This window comes from Coptis chinensis, chromosome 3 (assembly GCF_015680905.1).
Source record: "Coptis chinensis isolate HL-2020 chromosome 3, ASM1568090v1, whole genome shotgun sequence".
Classification (NCBI taxonomy): domain Eukaryota; kingdom Viridiplantae; phylum Streptophyta; class Magnoliopsida; order Ranunculales; family Ranunculaceae; genus Coptis; species Coptis chinensis.
Window position 1 is genome coordinate 117,886,380 of NC_141458.1, and position 17,468 is coordinate 117,903,847.

General features: G+C 34.4%; 1 protein-coding gene across 1 annotated transcript; it reads left to right on the forward strand.

The window, feature by feature from the left end:
- The first annotated feature begins 2,394 nt into the window (after nucleotides 1-2,394).
- Nucleotides 2,395-8,863, forward strand: PRD3 (putative recombination initiation defects 3). Its single transcript, XM_086596631.1, has 12 exons — nucleotides 2,395-2,597; nucleotides 2,677-2,845; nucleotides 3,132-3,278; nucleotides 3,397-3,526; nucleotides 4,334-4,386; nucleotides 4,496-4,690; nucleotides 5,065-5,127; nucleotides 5,214-5,266; nucleotides 6,498-6,651; nucleotides 7,291-7,372; nucleotides 7,860-7,968; nucleotides 8,493-8,863. Exons 1-11 carry the CDS (start codon nucleotides 2,533-2,535, stop codon nucleotides 7,964-7,966), a joined length of 1,218 nt encoding a protein of 405 aa, XP_086452757.1. The 5' UTR covers nucleotides 2,395-2,532; the 3' UTR covers nucleotides 7,967-7,968; nucleotides 8,493-8,863.
- Nucleotides 8,864-17,468: the final 8,605 nt, after the last annotated feature.

Genomic DNA, 17,468 nt, shown 5'->3' on the forward strand with positions numbered 1-17,468 from the left:
GTACTGACGATTTTTACATTTTCTTCATTTCTTTGAACCACTATGCGGTCTATAAGAAGACTTCGCTTCTTGCTGACGTAATAAACTCAGACGATGTCAAACCAAATATAGAACAATAACCACTAATTTACGAGTTTTAACTGTAGTGTTATCATTTGAAGAGCTCGAGCTCGATGAAGAATCAGAAGAAGATGAATCAGAAAAAGATGAATGATCCATTGAAAAATCGTCAAGAGTTTTGGTAGTGTTTTTTTTTTGTTCAAGGAGATGAGTTTAGATGGGAGTGAACATGAAAAATGAAGAGAACATCGCATGACTAAGAGGGTTAAATGGATATAGCACGCGGTTTCTGGAAAACCGCGCGGTTTTCTGAAAACCGCGTGGACTTGAGCCTGTCAGGAATTGGGCTTTAGTAGCGCGGTTTTAATTTGCCAAAACCGCGTAGTTGCTTGGTAAAAATTTGATGTTGCTCCTAAAGTTGCTTGGTGTTTTTTTGGTTCAAAATTTTGGTGTTTTTTTGGTAGCTCTCCTAAAGATGCTCTAAAGTTAGAAAACTTTCCATTCTTTTGGATATCGTGGAAAGATAATTTTGGTATATGTATATAGAGGAACGTCGAGTCATTTCTTGCAATACTTACATTACTGCTAGGGGTGTAAAACAGGTTGGGCCAAGCTAGTCCGGCCCTCAAACCATGAAGCCCATATGATTTGAGGGTTGGGCCTATCATGTAGTGAGGGGCAAGCCTAAGAAGGCCAGTGCTAAAATTGTTAATTTCTAACCCTCACCTCATCCCTCTCTTTAGAGAATTGAGGGTTGGGTTTGATTATTCTCTTAAACTATTTATTTACCGTATAATTTAAATAATAGGTTTTTTCAATATTAATTTTGATTAATATATTTAATTAATAATTTGGTTAAAATTTGTAAGATAATAAAATTCAAAATTTTTGTTCTTAGATTTTATGTGTCAATGTATTCAATGAACCAATAAAAAATGTATATGAGACAAAAAATATGATGTGGTGTTGTAGAGTGTAAAATAATTTGTGTCTGATTAGTTGAAGTTGATTAAAAACTTTATTACCATGTACCAAAGATCATATTACATCAATATGATTTATATTTTACTAGTATATTGCCCGTGCCATACGACATTAAAAAACCCCAATCGAAACTCGACTAAAAAAACTCCAATCGAAACCCGACAAAAAACCTAACCAAAGCCCACTAAAAGTCCAGCCGTTGTTAACTTCAATAATGATACAACACTCTTGTTCCACACTATTAAACGACCCACACCTCATAAGCCATATGATTCACGACGTCATAAGCTATATCCAAAGGTTAGAGGGTGGTGTTTGATGTTCAACACCACCCTAATTTGTTATATAGATTCTTATTTATACATGGAGAAGCGACCCGGGTTCATATTCCGACAATGGAACAATTTATTATTTTGAACTAAATTTTTCATGTAACGTTGGAGGAGCCTACACAAAGCACTAACTTATATAAAACATATTTTTCATTTTGTTATTTATACAATTACGTAATTTTTAACAAAATATAAATAAAATTATATATAAAAATTGTAAAGGCCTTAATGAGGGCCGGGTTGACGGCTGCCCTCATCCTTTCACATATAGGCCTTTACCCTCCCCTCAAAATGTGAGAGCCTGGCTGGGCCGATCCGAGCGAGCTTGAGGGCCAAATTTACACCTCTAGATACTGTCATATGTCATATGTCATATGTGATATGTGAGTGCCAAATAAAATAGAGTAGTCTACTCGCTAGTCAAAACACAAAGGAGAAAAAAAAATCCCTTGTATTTAACTTAGGGTGTGTTTGTTAAATTTTAACTCATATAAAGAAAAGGAAATAAAATGGGTGATCCACTATGGAATGAAAACGAAATAATTTTAAATGGTATGTGTTTGGTAAACTGGGAAAAAGAAAATAAAAACTGGGGAAAGAAATAATAATGTTTGTTTGCAAAAGCTATGGAAAAGAATAATTATATTGTTGGGTGTGCTATGGAAAGAAATTTAAGTCCCTAGCTATCTATTTTATTTCATTTCTACAAAAATTTTACGGGTTAGCTAAGGATATAAAACCTTTTCCATTTATATGATTTTGTTTTCAAATAAAAACTATTTCGCTAGTAAACAAACACAAAACTAAAAAAAAAAAAAAATTTTCCCTTTCTATAGTATTTACACTTTAGATTTTTAGCGGTCCAAGTTGTTGCTGTGGTGCTTGTACAAACTACAAAGGATTGGGCAGCAATGTGACGTGAGTCACGTGACCGAATACCCCTTGCCTATAAATATGTCGACAGCGTGAGGAACAAAATGAATCAAATTCAATAAGTTCCCGCTGAAAACCTCTCCATTTCTCTCTTTCTCTCTTGAAACATCAGATCTAGGGTTTTCATATTCTTTATTCCTCAAATTCACATCGATTGCATCACCGTGTGTTATTCAAGATCGTTCGTCTTTATTCAATTTAATAATAATAATAATAATAATAAATGAAGTTAAAGATCAACAAAGCTTGTGATTTGAATTCCATTTCCGTTCTTCCACCTCAATCCAGGTTCCTTCATCTCTCTCTTTATCTCATTGATTGATTTTTCAGATCTAGATTTATTTATTTTATTTTTTGAATTTGACAGAAGTAGATCAAATGCGATCGGTTTTTCTGGAAGCGATACATCGGTTTTTGGTAGAAGTCAAGGAGCCTCTCAGATTCGTTCGCAGCAGCAATCACAACAATCGTTTTCACAACAAACGTTTTCTCAGCTTTCTCAGAACTCACTTGACGATGTTTTAATCAACGAACAGGTTTTTTCTGTTTTCTAGGTTTACAAGCATCTCAAATCTTAATTGTTTATCAATTTCATACATGTCTCACAAATTCAAAGTGTTTTCATGACTAATAGTAGAAAATGCTTGTGAGATTTTTATGAATTTCGTTGTGTAATTAATTTTAACTCATGGTAATGAAAAAACGAAATTGTGACTATATGTTAATCCTACTTATGAGACTAAGTATGTGTGCATGTTCGATTTTGTCTGTTTGAAGTTACTCACTAGCTGACTTCATTGGGTGATATTTGTTGACTTTCAGCGTTCTCAGGAAAGAGAGAATTCGACAAAGAGGATTTCCTGTTTGGCACCAGTTGCTTATACTAGGGAAGAGTCTCAAATGCCAGTGTCGAGGTCTTCCAACAATATCGTGCGTAGATGGAATTCTGCCCCTCTCAAGATCATAGATGTGAGTTAAAATATCTTGATATTTAAATTACATCATTTTGGCTAAGTGAGTTTCTTTTAGTATCCATGGTTGTATGTTCTGCATTATATAAGTTATGTTGGCTTTCTTAACAGGTCAGATTAGTGAAGAACTTGAACACAGGATGGGAATGGTAGAAAATTCGTTAAACAGATTTGGAATGATCCTTGATTCTGTTCAGGGAGATGTCATGCAAGTAAACAAAGCAGTTAAAGAAGTATTATTGGAGAGTAAGTGCAGCATTCTTTAAATCTTTGAAATTTCACAACGAGGACAATGTATGTTATTAAATTTGATCTCCTAAACTCAGGGGTGTACTCTTTCTCAGTATTGAATCAGGCAAGGGCATTGGATGTAGATTAACATGGAAATAAATCTATGTTCCTCATTCTATTGGGGTGGAGTGGAACATGGCTAACGCCTTTTTTTCTCTTCATACATGGATGATTTCTTATTTAACATGCTGTGTTCCTGTTGTAATGGTATGTCTATATGTGTTATGGTGTCCCAGTCCAGTACGACATGATAGAGGCACTAGTTAACTACTTATGAGAATTACATTAGTTTATTTGGTTTAGATTTTTCGTTTTATTTTCATTTTTTTCTTCTTAAAAAAGTGTAGTAAGGACCTATATAAATCTGAAACCATCATTTTTGTTTCTTTTGTCCTAATGACAACTTAACAAGGAGGTTTCAAATATGGTTAGAATTGTTTGGAACGGATGTATTGGGCATCTGTCCACCATGTTTTTACATATGGCAAATTTTTTGGAGTCTCCATGTCAGGTTGCACTCAGCCACTCAGTACATCTATTTACCCATTGACTTTAAAGTCAGTTAACTGCATATGACTCTATACATCAGTTAAGTTATATTAGTTGTTTGATAACTTGATTGTGAATATCTTTAGTTTGTATTTAAGATCAAATGTGTCCACTCGATCATAATTGGACCGGAATTTTGAATATATAAAAGGAGTGCATTATTCTCATTATCCGCATCATTTACGTAATAATTTATTTGATGTTTTCATTCAGCGGAAAGCACACGGAAGCAGTTGGCTGCTCAAGATAGCTTACTGCACCTAATGGTAACAACCCGAGATTTGTCTCTGTTACTAGCTTTTGTTATTTTTTAATCTTCCAGATGTTACTGGGTGTATGCTTTCTTATTAAAGCAACTGGATTAAATGTGACCAGGTCAAGGGAGAGGAAGATATCAAAGCAATTCTTGATGGGAGCTTGAAATCTATCCCCGATCAATTGAGAAAGGATTTACATCAGTACAAATTACAAGAGACTGTGTCTGCACTTTTATCTTTACCAGACAAGATTGAAGCACAGTTCCTTAAGATGCAAAACCAACTTTGTGGGGTCGTCTCCAAAGAAATGGAGGTACTAGTAATACTTAAAAGGAGTTTAAGTTTATGGATATGAGCTAATTAATGTAATTGTCTTTGTTGATTTCTCTAGGACAAAGTCAGAACTGCTAAATTACTACTTCCTAGAAAATCATTATCAACTTTTTCTATTGCTGAATCTTTTCGGATTTCCTGATAGTTGACAGCAAGACTGTATTTTTAAACATTGATGAAATGAATACCAGTTTACATTTGCATTCCATGTCAAGATTATGAAAATATGATTCATGTTTGTCAAGTAATTTACTCTGTAAGCGCATATCTGAGAGTAAAGGTTCTAATGTTTCAGTTGTGCAATTTTACTTATGCTAGCGTGACCACTTTTTCTTACATCTTGGTTCTTTGCAGGCAATAGTGAGTAGCATAAAATCTCCAATCACTAAGGATATGAGACCCATTCTACCACCGCAGGTGCATTCTTTTTTCTCAGAATGTTGATCTGGTTTGTTCTTGTGTTTTTGCTCTCTCTTCTAAAGCTCCACATTACAAAACTGCAGACAAGAAGCTCCAACATCCAATTTCAGAAGGAGCAAGTACAATTCAGGAAAAAGTATGTTCTTGAGACTTGCATCTTCCTTGGCTATTATTCTGCGACATTGCACTAGGTATGATAGATGTTAGATAGTTGACTCCTCCAATAAGACATATAATGTGGAAAATTCCTGAAATAGGAAACTGACTTTTCATTAGCAACTTGTGGGGAACTTGAGCAAATGCTTCTTAAATAGACATGTGATAAATGCAAGAGAAGGTGCTTCTAATGAAACTTGAGTATAAAATCGCAACTAATAACATGGCCTGCAATACAAAAATTACACACCCAATTTCTTGCATCTCTCTCGTTAATAAGTTGCATGTCATTATAAATTTATCTTTCCTTATTGTCATTTGTCATACCTGGGTGGATGAACAAACACCACTGCCTATGAAGTAGCAACAATTCCCTAGTGGTTTTTGTCTGGAGGAGTATCCAGCAATTAAAGGATGGAATGGATGCATTTAAAAGAAGTATATATCTAGCAGTTTGAAAACAAGTCAAAAATATTATTTTCCTTCAGCTAATGCATGATTATGAGTGCTTGACTGGCTTACTGTTTCTGATGGCTATCCAATTAAAATATTATTATCTGGATCTGTAGTTGATGAAGTAAGTCATTTGTACTTTCAGAGCCATAAAACCTCTGTTCCAAGTGTTGTTATAAAAATCCTGTTGTTTTCTTTATTTTTTTTTCTCATCTGCCGCATCCTTCACCTGGAGAGGTGGTATTTGTTGGGAATAGGTGAAATTTTCCCTAGGAGAGAATCTTGGGTTTGGTACCTTTAGCAGATGCGATAGTTATTTATGTACATTATAGTGTAGATCTTGAATTAATGTGTTTGGTCTTGTGTGTAGCTCAACAAATCATTAGTGCTTTTTACTTCATATTTTACTATTGTAGCACTTCATATTTTCATTGTTATTTTAAGTTTAATGAATGTTTTAGTAGGAATTGTTTGTTTTGTATAAATGAACAAAATAACACTATAGCTTTTTTAACTATTAACTTATCTAAGGAGATTCCATTCAGAAAAGGAGTTGTTTACAACTCGGTTGCCATTTATTAGTACTATCCGTAAGGCAAAAAAAGTTTTTTGCCCTTTTTCTATTTAGTTGGTCCTTATTACAGCTAGAAACCATTAATAATGTATATGTGGGTAACATTTGAATGTTGGTTGAGTTTTTCAGTTTCTTTGGCATTCTTGGTACCATTTTAATGTTCTGGAATTACATATGATGGCAGTGTTAATGAACCTCCAAAGGCTCGCACTCAGAGAACTCTGATTCCAAGGATAAAGATCGAAAGCCCAGAAATCTTCAAAGAGAAACCAGCTTCATTTGCAAAGAGACTAAACAAGGCCAAGCACAAGCAGGAGGAAATCTCTCTAATTGAGCTTGTAAGTTTCAGTACTCTTTATCTTTTGTCTGGAATAAATGCTTCGACAAAACACTTTAAAGCATTCAAATCCTCTTATAAATAGATGGATATGGTACTATGGTGAGAATGCTGTATTAGGAGTGGTTATCAATTTTTCGGTTTGCTCTTCCATTCTAGGTGAAGAAAGGAATCATAGACTACAAAAAAGGATTATAATTTAGTAAAGAAGGAACATTTTTTTGAGAAGATCAATTGCTACAGAGAAGAGGACATGGGTAGCATAAGAACTACTAGTCCCCATATAGGTTTTCCTCTTACCATAAAGCAATGATACTCATTCTTAGGTGCATATTTTACATCTTAATATCTTGATTGATATCATTTTTATGTCCCTCTAGAAGACATATTGATGGTAAGCTTTTAAAATTAGATTGAATAGATAATGTCGATCAAAGGGCTCGTCTTCCTCTGGTCGAAAGTGTGGGAGGAGCTTAAGTATATACCATTTTACTTCCTTTTTCAGATGGGAGAAGAGCATACAAGTAAAAGTACAATAATGTTCCAAATAAAGTTCTTAAAGGAGATGAGCATATAAGTTCAGAAGTACTATCCAAATGAAGTTCCAAGCTCCACATTTTTATAAACATTGGTCTTGCAGGATAGAGAATGGAGAGTGATCATTGATTCAGATGAGGAAATTGATGGAGGCTTTTCCTGCTTGCTTGGAGAAAAGGAAAAAGGTACTAATCTGACAAATTGTGTAATGTCTCATATGTTTATTCTTTCGAAGAACCATAATATGTCTTCCTTGTTAAAATGGTGATTTACTTGGTCAATATAGCAAGTAAAGGTGCTAATGAATTTGATAGCTTCATTTGTGTATGATACATTTCAAATTTCCAATTCATCAGTCTATTAGAAAGGAGCTCATTTCCTACTTGATATAAGTAGATTGGTATTTAACAGTACTGGTCTAGTTGAAATGGAGTTAAATTTTCCTCATTTTGCAAGTGGAAACTTGTAAGCAGAATGACTGTTGAATACAAGCTAAGAGAAATAATGTTGTTGCTAAAGGGGGGAACAAAGTAAAAAAAAATACACGCACAGACACAATTTAGCCAACTAGATAGCCTTGCCTTGAGTATTCAATATTTATGGCTTTAAATAGTAAAGGCATCAATTCTGGACCTACTGGCTATTTGACCATCACTCCTCGTATTAATACAGGTATTGGAGGTGGTTTGTTAGACAATGCAAAGGGAGAGACTGATAGAATTTTGAGAAAAGCAAGACGGAGAAAGAGAAAGTACTGCAATACCATAATTTTAAACTGAAGGTATGATGACATTATTGTCTCTCAATTATGGTTCTTGGTCGCACATCATTTGCTAATTTGAGTTTTGAGTCTACAAACTGAATTTAGGTTTCTCGAGTCCAAGTGGAAGGGCTCTTCAACTGAAGCCTCACTTACTTTTACCTTGAGGCTGAAGGCTGATGGCAAAGTCTTAAACTTTCTAAAACTATCAAAGCTTAAGTACAAAACTTGTTCCATATCATGTCCAGTGTACGAAATCTTGACCCAATGAACCCTATCTTTTCCCTTCAGAGCTTGACAACATTACTAAGCCTATTTGATTATGTGATGGTGTTAAAAAAGCATCACTTGCTGACATTGGATATTTGGATCAAATGATATATTCAATTATATTCTCTGATTTTTCGTGGTTCAAAATGGCATGATAGATTTATTAAAGCAGACCATGTAATATTTTTTCTATTTCACTTGAAACAAAATGTATATGTATATTACTCTTAACCAACTTCATGCGGCTGAAAGAAGATCACATTTTTCTGTCACAGGAAAGAGGTGCAGCTGAAGTTGACAATAATTTCTAGTCCAGATATGGTACTATCATCTTTGTTAGCAATTCAGTAAGTACCTTGGCCTTCAAAATTAGTGTAAGCATGAATTTTAAACATAGATGCCTCTGCTGAAGAGATGCAGATGTAAAATTTCTTCACTTACAAATAGTTAAGCAGATGTACTCAAAGGAGTCTGAGTTGGGTGGGGATTGGAATCAAATAGTATGACCTCTGTGGATTCCATGAATTACTGTTGTTTAACCACAAAAAACTTGAGATCCAGATTGGGTTGAATCTAAGGTGACTGTCAAAAAGATGAAGGTTGCTTTTTAGGGAAAAGTTACTAAATTTACAAGTTGTTTTGATCAGACAGAGAAGCGTTTGTCCAGACGGGTGTTCTTCTATAAATTTATTAAGACAAGCACTTCTTTAGTTGAACACCTATGGTCGAAAAATTTTTCCTATTTCAACTGGTTTCCCAATTAGAGCAGGGTAATTTCTTTCTTTGGCTAGGGTCATACTCACCTATGTTTTAGACTTTTAGGGTGTTGATCACAAAATAAAAGGTTTCTCGAACAACTTTTTTTATTTGGAAAAGTCAATTAAAGGTGTTCCTACTGTATTTCAGTTGGGTTTCTTTGAGGTTTCCAGTAAAAGAGATCGAGTGGTGATCTTAGTTAACTGTGTCAGTCTGTTCATGCTTTTGATGTATGTTGCTAAAAGGTCAGTGAACTCATGCACCATGTTTTTATCTTTGTGCATTGTTCGAGTGCTTGTTTTCTGCGTGAATAGTTTCACCTATTCAGAGAATTTTTGTGGTGGATTACCACCAATCCGTCACAAATTCACAACCCTTAAGGAACTAGTGTGCTGGAGGATCTCATAGTTCCCACATGGGGAATCTTATTCCTCTTCTATGTAAAGTATGAAAATGTGATCCATGGTCCATTTGTCATGTACTGTCTGGACTCTGGACTTTATGAGTGGTAAAAATGAGTGTACGCTTAAAAGTCACCGTGAGACATTTAGTCAGGAGGCACTTTATATCAGGTATTTTTGCTGTACATGTTTATGTAGGATCCAGATAAAGAAATATGTCATGCCCAGTAGCCAACTAGCCGTAATGGATGGTACCAACTTAGGATATTGATTAACCTTCCAGTTCAATATTCTTTCTTCTTGTTCTTCGCTGGATTGTTTTTCAGTTTACTCTCAAGTCTCAACTATAATCAATTGGTTTAGGTTTTGTGACTTTTGTCAGATAAATATTTGGTGAGCCCAGCTGTATCTTACGCACCCTGTGCACACAACACTCTGTCTGTGTTCTTTATAAACGATATTTCTGAGAGAATATATTTGAATAATCGATTAATGAGTCGCATAAATTCCAGTGCCTTTTATTATTATGTTGCACTCAGAGCATGATGAAGTTTTGCCTTTGTCCTATTAAAGTTTTTTTTGCTTAGGGTAAGCTTATTTTTCTACCACATTTGAGCCATTAATTAGGAAGGAGCTGCAATTCAACTAATAGAGAACATATTTTTTGTTTGAATCGGTTCTTGATTCCATTTGACGTTTTGAGCATGCTGGTCTTGGTCTGGAGCGTTGCTCAGCAGTGAGGACTGGACCTTTCTCTTTACTTTGACTTGAATGGTGAACTTGCACATTCTCATCAAAATATTGAGGTTCTATTTATAAGCAGAACTTCTATGGATTCAAATTGTTTCCTAGCTCTACAATTCTTAAGAGTGTTGCATTTTTGTGCTTGTGTAGGAGTTTAACTTCTTACCTAAATTGTGAAAATTCTGACACACGATTAAGACTCTTAATAATTTAAACAAATCCTCATGGATGTTAAAATTTAATTGGATCTCCCAGAAGTTACAACCTGTTTCAGAAACAGTTGGTGTTACTGTACAGATGCGTAGAAATGGTGTTTGGATGTACTGTATTGGTTTTACCAGGCTAATCTGGCACTTACACTCATTTTGCGCGAATTGTTCTCAAAAGCTAGGCTTGCGTATGGACAATTATTTTCTAAACAAAACTTCCTTATTCTAGAATAGTACCAGAACAGGACTCTTTATCATTGCAAATCATCCCCAAAAAACCCTGAATGAGTAAGGTAAGGCACTGAGTCAAAACCCAGAGCACCTCAGTTGGTCAGCTATTTTCAAAGGCTCAAACTGTGTCCAATGCCTACCTCCTACTCTCCTAGCAGTGGTTTCGAGTGACTCTGCTCAGTTTCAAATTTTCGCTCCTTTTGAGAGAACTTGTCTAATCACCTTCTATGATTGAAAGTTTGAAACAACGTTACTCTTCTTGATTCGCTTTATGTTGGATGGGTATTGCATATTCACGATGGTCAACAATCACGAACACTTCTTTAAACGGCAAATTTGAGGATGTTATGGTATAGATAAAGTTAACTATAAAAATTAAAAAAATTCATTGACGAATATGAGTTGTACTTTTAGGTTATTAGCCGTTAACTTGTGAATAATTAGTTTCCCTTCTCGTTTTTAATTGTATAGTTTTGGCTTCTTGCATTGATACTTGTATAGTTGTATGTCATTGATGAACTTCTAAATACAATTATGCCACATGAGCTACCCTAATGACTCTGGCCATAACTTAGTGTCGTATGCGCTTGTTCTTGTTTTGGTAAATGTTGCTTTTGTGCGCAAACATCTCACTCCAGAATGTTGTTAGCATACTCCAAATTGAAATTATTTTTAACTGTTTGTCTGTTTTGCTCACCTTTGGGTAAGTAAGTGTGGAATTTGAGCAGAGCGGTTTGGGCTTGGCTTGTTTAACCTCGGTTCGAGTTTGTTCGTTTAACTATATAAGCCGAGCTCGAGCTCAAATTAAAACTCGTGTAGCAAATGAGTTTGATGCAACTCAGCTCGTTTAGCTCAAATAGTATCTTTGTAGTGTAAAATAACCAAATTATTTGGTTTGAACTCATTCGCTTAACCATATGAGCCGAGCTCAAGCTCAATTTAAGACTCATATAATAAACGAGTCAAGCTTGAATATAGTAAAACTCGGCTCGTTTAGCTCAAATTCCACCTTACCTTTGGTAAACTACAGCAGGAGCTTATTGGTTTATCTGGTTTGCCGTTGGTGGACTCAATGAAAATCATGATTGATTGGTATTATTCTTTTATATCCTTCTTCGTGTACAACAAACAAAATGAGTCCGTTGTTTGACATGGCATGAGTACCAGACCACCAATTTTTTTATATCAAACTTTTATGTTGTTTTAGCTTGTTAATTGTGTTACATATTCTTTTCTTCCTTAAAATACATTTGGACACACTTTTTTCACAAGATTCATCAACGCCAAACGCCCTTAGCCAGGCCATTGTGTGAAACACTTGGCCTGGAGTCCCGGAACTCATGTTAATTCTTTTTTTTCGGAGAGATATGGATGGCAATGATGTGCTCCCCCACTTCCTTCAAGATTGTAGGATCTCCACTTTACTAAAGGTGGCAGCTATGTTCAGGATTGTGCTTGTTCTAAAGATGCTGACGATTCTTTAAGCTGGCTTATGGAAAAATCCTCGTTATATGCTACATAGACGAAATAGAAAAGCAAGGTATAAAATGAGTTTTTTAAAGATGTCAACCTCCAAAAATTAAAATGGTGATTATGAAAAGTAGAATAAGCTTAACTAGGTAATGACTAGTCTATTAGTATTCAACGTCTCAGTGATATATCTCCATTGTCTTATTAGAGGATTGAGGCAACTCACATTTTTTTAACTCGTGTCAACCACTAATTTTAAACTAATGACATTATATGTGAATATTATACATAAAATGAAATAATAAATTAAAATATTTGACCTCGCTTATTGTAATCAATCACTATCTATTGCTTTGAAGGCGGCCAATTGTGAATTGTGATATTGGCGTTGCAACCTCTTAGAGCTTCATATTCTTCAACCTTTAACGAAGCCATTGTCCATTACTGATTTACTGGTTGACAATTTTCGAAATAGTCTTATCAAGGACGTTTCTTTTAAAAAAAAATTGTCGTTTTTTTCTTTTTGGTTTACAACAGGATATTTGTCAGATGTATGTGTTTCTTGACTGACTTATATTCCCTTGGAACTTTGAGTAACGTCTCCAAATAAAACACAAGTGTTTGTTAATTTTTGAGATGGCCTGTCGTTTAGAGCTTGAACAATATATATGTTCATGCATGGTATGCATGATGGTAACACTAATGGTTTTGTTTTGAGTTATCATAAAGTTATCTCACCTAATTGTGTGGCATTGAATCATAAATCCACTTTCTCAAAGTCATCCAACTCATGAATTGATGGACACCAATTTTTTAAGAGCATGGCTTTTGAACTTTGAACTTTGTGATAGGAATTAGGTAAAAATTTAGAGGGTTGAGTAACCGAAACCCAAGAAAAGCATCCGATGGTTTATCTCAAAAAAATAAAATAAAATAAAATAAAGCATCCCATGCAAAAGGGGGTGAGCTAAGAATTTCAAAGACCTAATCTTGGACCTATTAAATGCAAGAACGAGTTTGTGGACAAGCATGAAAATCCTGTCACGGGACAACATTAGTCATTTAGTTGAGTGGTACACTAACAATTTGAGTTACTATGGTAACAACTGAGAGCACAATAAATCTATCTAGTAAAACATAACGGTGTGGGTCCTCCACACCCACCTATTTATCTTTAGATTTAAAATATGACTTGACAAATCTAAATGATGGTGGGGAGTGGATATGTTATTAAGAAGGAACAAGAATAGTGGATCAAGAAACAACAAAAATCAACAAAAACTATTGAATGGGTTGTTCTGTTGGCGTGCTGGGCTGAAATTTAAATTGGGTCGGATAGGCTGGGTTTTGAAGCAGTGTCGTATGGCACGGGCATGCACTAGTAATATAAAAAATTAAAAATCAGTAACTAGTCATCTCCCTCGTTTGCTCTCTACTTCTCATATGTAGTCTAGGTCTTTGAAAATTAGTTCATCATTTCTTCGAAGACAACGAATTTATCGCTTCAACATCGTTATGGTGCCCATTTGTGTATTAAATTGCTCTTTTAGTAAAATCGCACAATATCAAAATTCATCGTTAAGATTTCAATCAAAGCTCATTGTCTCCTGTAAATTTAAGTTTTATGGATAGAACTTAAAGAGAACAAATATCAAAATTTGTCATTAACAGATTTACATCATCAATTTTAAAATCCCCAAACCCCCAAATTAAACCATGATTTGTGAGTTTGATACCCAATCATCAATTCGTTCTTTAAACTTCAATTCTCCGAGGAGATTGATGCATATATCTATAAACGTTTGGGTTTTCTATATGGGTGCTAGTTAGCTTCTTGAAATCTTATATGATGCATGAAGTATCCTGAAAATGAAGTGTGATTTTTTTTCATGGAATCAAAATGAGTTCAACTACCCTGTGAATTTACTAATGGGTGGGCACTGTTGCCTAAAGCTTCGAATTGGCCCCCGAAAAGAGACTTGAGCTTTAAAGATTTGGACTAAGATTAGAGAGCAACAGATTAAATGAACAGTTTATGATTCCATTTTAATTTTTTGTTAGACAAAATAAAATAAAATAAAAAATAAAATGATGTTGTGCTCTAAGTTGTTTCTCTATTAATTTAGGTTGTTGAAGTGGACCACTCAGTTGATGGTGTCCCGTGGACAGGATTTCTATGTCTGTCCACAAATTCATTCTCTCTTCTGTTAACCCAACATCCATCCATCTACTCAACTTACAAAAAGTATAGAAATTAAAGTAGTGCATCCCAAGACCTAGTAATTATAATTTTATTTTAGAATAATATAAGTCAGCTTTTAAGCTACTTCATTGTCTTTTGTTGCATTATAACCTCGGCATTCTGCCATTTGGCTTGGGTATTGTATATGATGATGGAATTATGAATTCTTTTTAATATATATATATATATGGTAGGTTCCATTTACAACACTTTTTATACGACGTTTTATACAATACTCTCACTGGACCCTTCAAGATGATTTAAGGGAATAATTTTTTGTGGATAAGATATTTTCACTGTGGATATGACCTCTATAAAAAAATCGGGTCTTTTGATCATTTCTAAGTTTGCCAAAAAACTATTACAAAATCGATATTTCTAGACCGATAATAAAAATTCATAGGTTGAAAGTAATTTTTTCTCATGGTTAGGAGTTTTCAAATTAGTTGAATTTTTGTAGAGATGATCCCTATGCTGTGAAGATCATATCTACAAATAGTCAAGGCTTAGTTCGTATTTTCAAAGAGTATTGTATGTAACGTCATATAAAAAATGTTGTAAATGGAACCTACCCCTATATATATATATATATTATAGTTTTTTTAAGTTTTGTGTAAGTTATTGAGGTCAACTGGTCAAGTGAATGACATCAAATGTTGCTTACATCCTAACCACTGCAAATTGCGACTCAAGACTAGACAACTATTTAATTAAAGGGCTTGTTTGTGTTTGTCAATACAGTATTACAGTGAGAGCAAATTGATAAAAGTCTCTAAATACCTTGAAATGTTGCAAACGGTTGTTGTCTCGCACATATTTTATACATTGTAGGTTATTGCAGGTGGAGGTGGGTACTGAATGAAATTTCATATACAATTAGAGTAAAAACATTTAAAAGAGTGGGAAGAAAAACTACCTATAATACATGCATTTTTTGGATTGAAAATAAACTAGCTAGATGGAACAAAGTTCGCATTCCGTACAAACAAATTTAGCGAAAGTATGCGGGTCAAAATAGAATGAAATATGTGGTTGTGGCGCATCCGATCTTACAGCCAAAAGCGTAACTAGCTAACTGGCTAACTGCAATATGGGCAACATTGAGTTGCTTTGCCTTTTAGTACCCATTAGGTGGATATGGATTTTTCCAAGTTGTTGAAGCTTTAGGTTCAACCGTTCAACTAAAGATGGACATCCCTAAAGATTTTTGTCTAATTTATGTAGATATTGAGTATCCTCTAATTTAAAGTGGTTAGAACTTATATTATATTCAAGTATTCTTCCCTTGGAGACAAGTTTTGTTATGATAAAGGATGCAGGAAACACTTGATAAAGGTCCAAGTCTAAGTAGTTTGGGAGAAGATCGAATTCTATTAAAAAATAATTATTGGTGTGGTCCCATCTTAATTCGCCATCCTTCTTTATATTATGATGAATTTTGAACATCTTTGTGAACAAGCCAAGAATCAGGTTTTCTGATTGTAGGGTTAGTTTTCCTCATTGTAGGGTATTTGGGTTGCAAAATCCCATTTAAATCTGTATGGCGAAATATTAGTTTTTGGGACCAATTATTGAAGAGAAAAATATTTATTTGGTCTGCATATTCTGCCTGTAAATCAACTCCATTTTTCATCTCTAGCCATTTGATGCACTTTCTTTTTGAGAATTAACATCTTTAAAAGCCTCTTGGTACAAAGAAGGTACATATAATGATGATCACAATTAATCATGACCAACAGATGTGTTTCACTGAGGAAAAAAAATGCCAAACGGCTGATATAATAGTCTAAATTTGGATGATATTTATGCTCGGGAGGGTCGACATTTTAATATGTGATAGTAGATAGTTAGTAAATTAAGGCTTGCTGAGAGTAGCTAAAACTCTCACGTCATGTTTGTTAACATATATCCAAGGCTCCAAGCATCAATTTGAAATGAGACAAATCGTTCCACCAAAATATAAAACGAATTTATTACTATTACAATACAAATCATTGAGGATAAATCATGTTCATGTTTAGATTACAAGTTTAATTTTTGTTAGATTCGATTGTTGAAAGATAAAGACATAATTAAGGTCATTTTCCAACTAATTAATTGCTGGAGACACCTTACCTTCGAGATGCTTAAGTTCTTTGTCAACACACTTTCACAAACCATGCATGCACAAAAAGTCACAATAGACGATCAATCCAATTGACAGGTATCAATATCACAGGACAACAAGAAACAACGACATTACCTTTCTTTTTCAGATTATCATCCAAGTAAGTTAATCTGGTCCAAGTAATTGAATATTACAGCATAATTTTTTTTTATAGGTAACTGAGGTTGTTTTAGGAGTCTCCTACCCCTTTTCATAAAATAAAAGAAGAAAAGTTATTTACAAACGTTCAGTCTCACATATTCTTTTCCCTAGGCATCTCTTCTCTAATTGTTCTATATTCCTCAGTAAAAGTAATAGGATCAATATAAATACATAGGAAGTTAGGTATATATAGTTGAAGCCAACGCATTAGCCAACTTGTTGACTACTCTGAAAATGTGACATATGGTGAACAGTTTCATCTAAAGTTTCATAACGTTAATACTCCTCATCAGACCATTTGCATCCCAAAAATAGCTATCTCTGTTGATGAAGGAGACTACGTTGGTGAGTCAGTATAAGTTTCCTACTAGTGTCTATATATTATGTCAAAGAGACTGAATTGACTTAATTATTAGCTCGAACGATAAAATTATAATATTTACCTCCTGTGCTATATAATATCCCTTAATATAATTTCTGTTGTTGCATTGATGTTGCCGTCGTCGTCATCGTCACCTTATTTCCTATTGGCCATCTCAAAAGGCTACTTTCAAATTTATCTTCTATTGGTACAGTCAATTACCACTACAAACGTGTGTTGGTACTTAGTAATAATTCTAATTCAAGTGGACCTTCACTTTTATCATGGGGGAGAGCTGGGTGGATGCTAGTGGCGGACCAGCCCCATGAGTCCATGACATAGAACAACTGACACTCTGGTGCCTAACAGATGTACCATGTTTTTTTTTTTTTTTTACTAGGGATTGGACCATGCATCACTAGTGTACATGAACATCCCACCAAACAATAGATGAATTTATCTAAAAAAATGAAGGTAATGGTTACCAAGCTTCAATCCAACTCAATTAACTTCCCAATTATTCCTTTGT

Coding starts and splice junctions, on each gene's coding strand:
- PRD3 (XM_086596631.1), top strand. CDS start 2,533: ATGAAGTTAAAGATCAACAAAGCTTGTGATTTGAATTCCATTTCCGTT. Junction 3,527..4,333: donor TAAAGAAGTATTATTGGAGA/GTAAGTGCAGCA, acceptor GTTTTCATTCAG/CGGAAAGCACACGGAAGCAG. Junction 5,267..6,497: donor CAAGTACAATTCAGGAAAAA/GTATGTTCTTGA, acceptor ATATGATGGCAG/TGTTAATGAACCTCCAAAGG.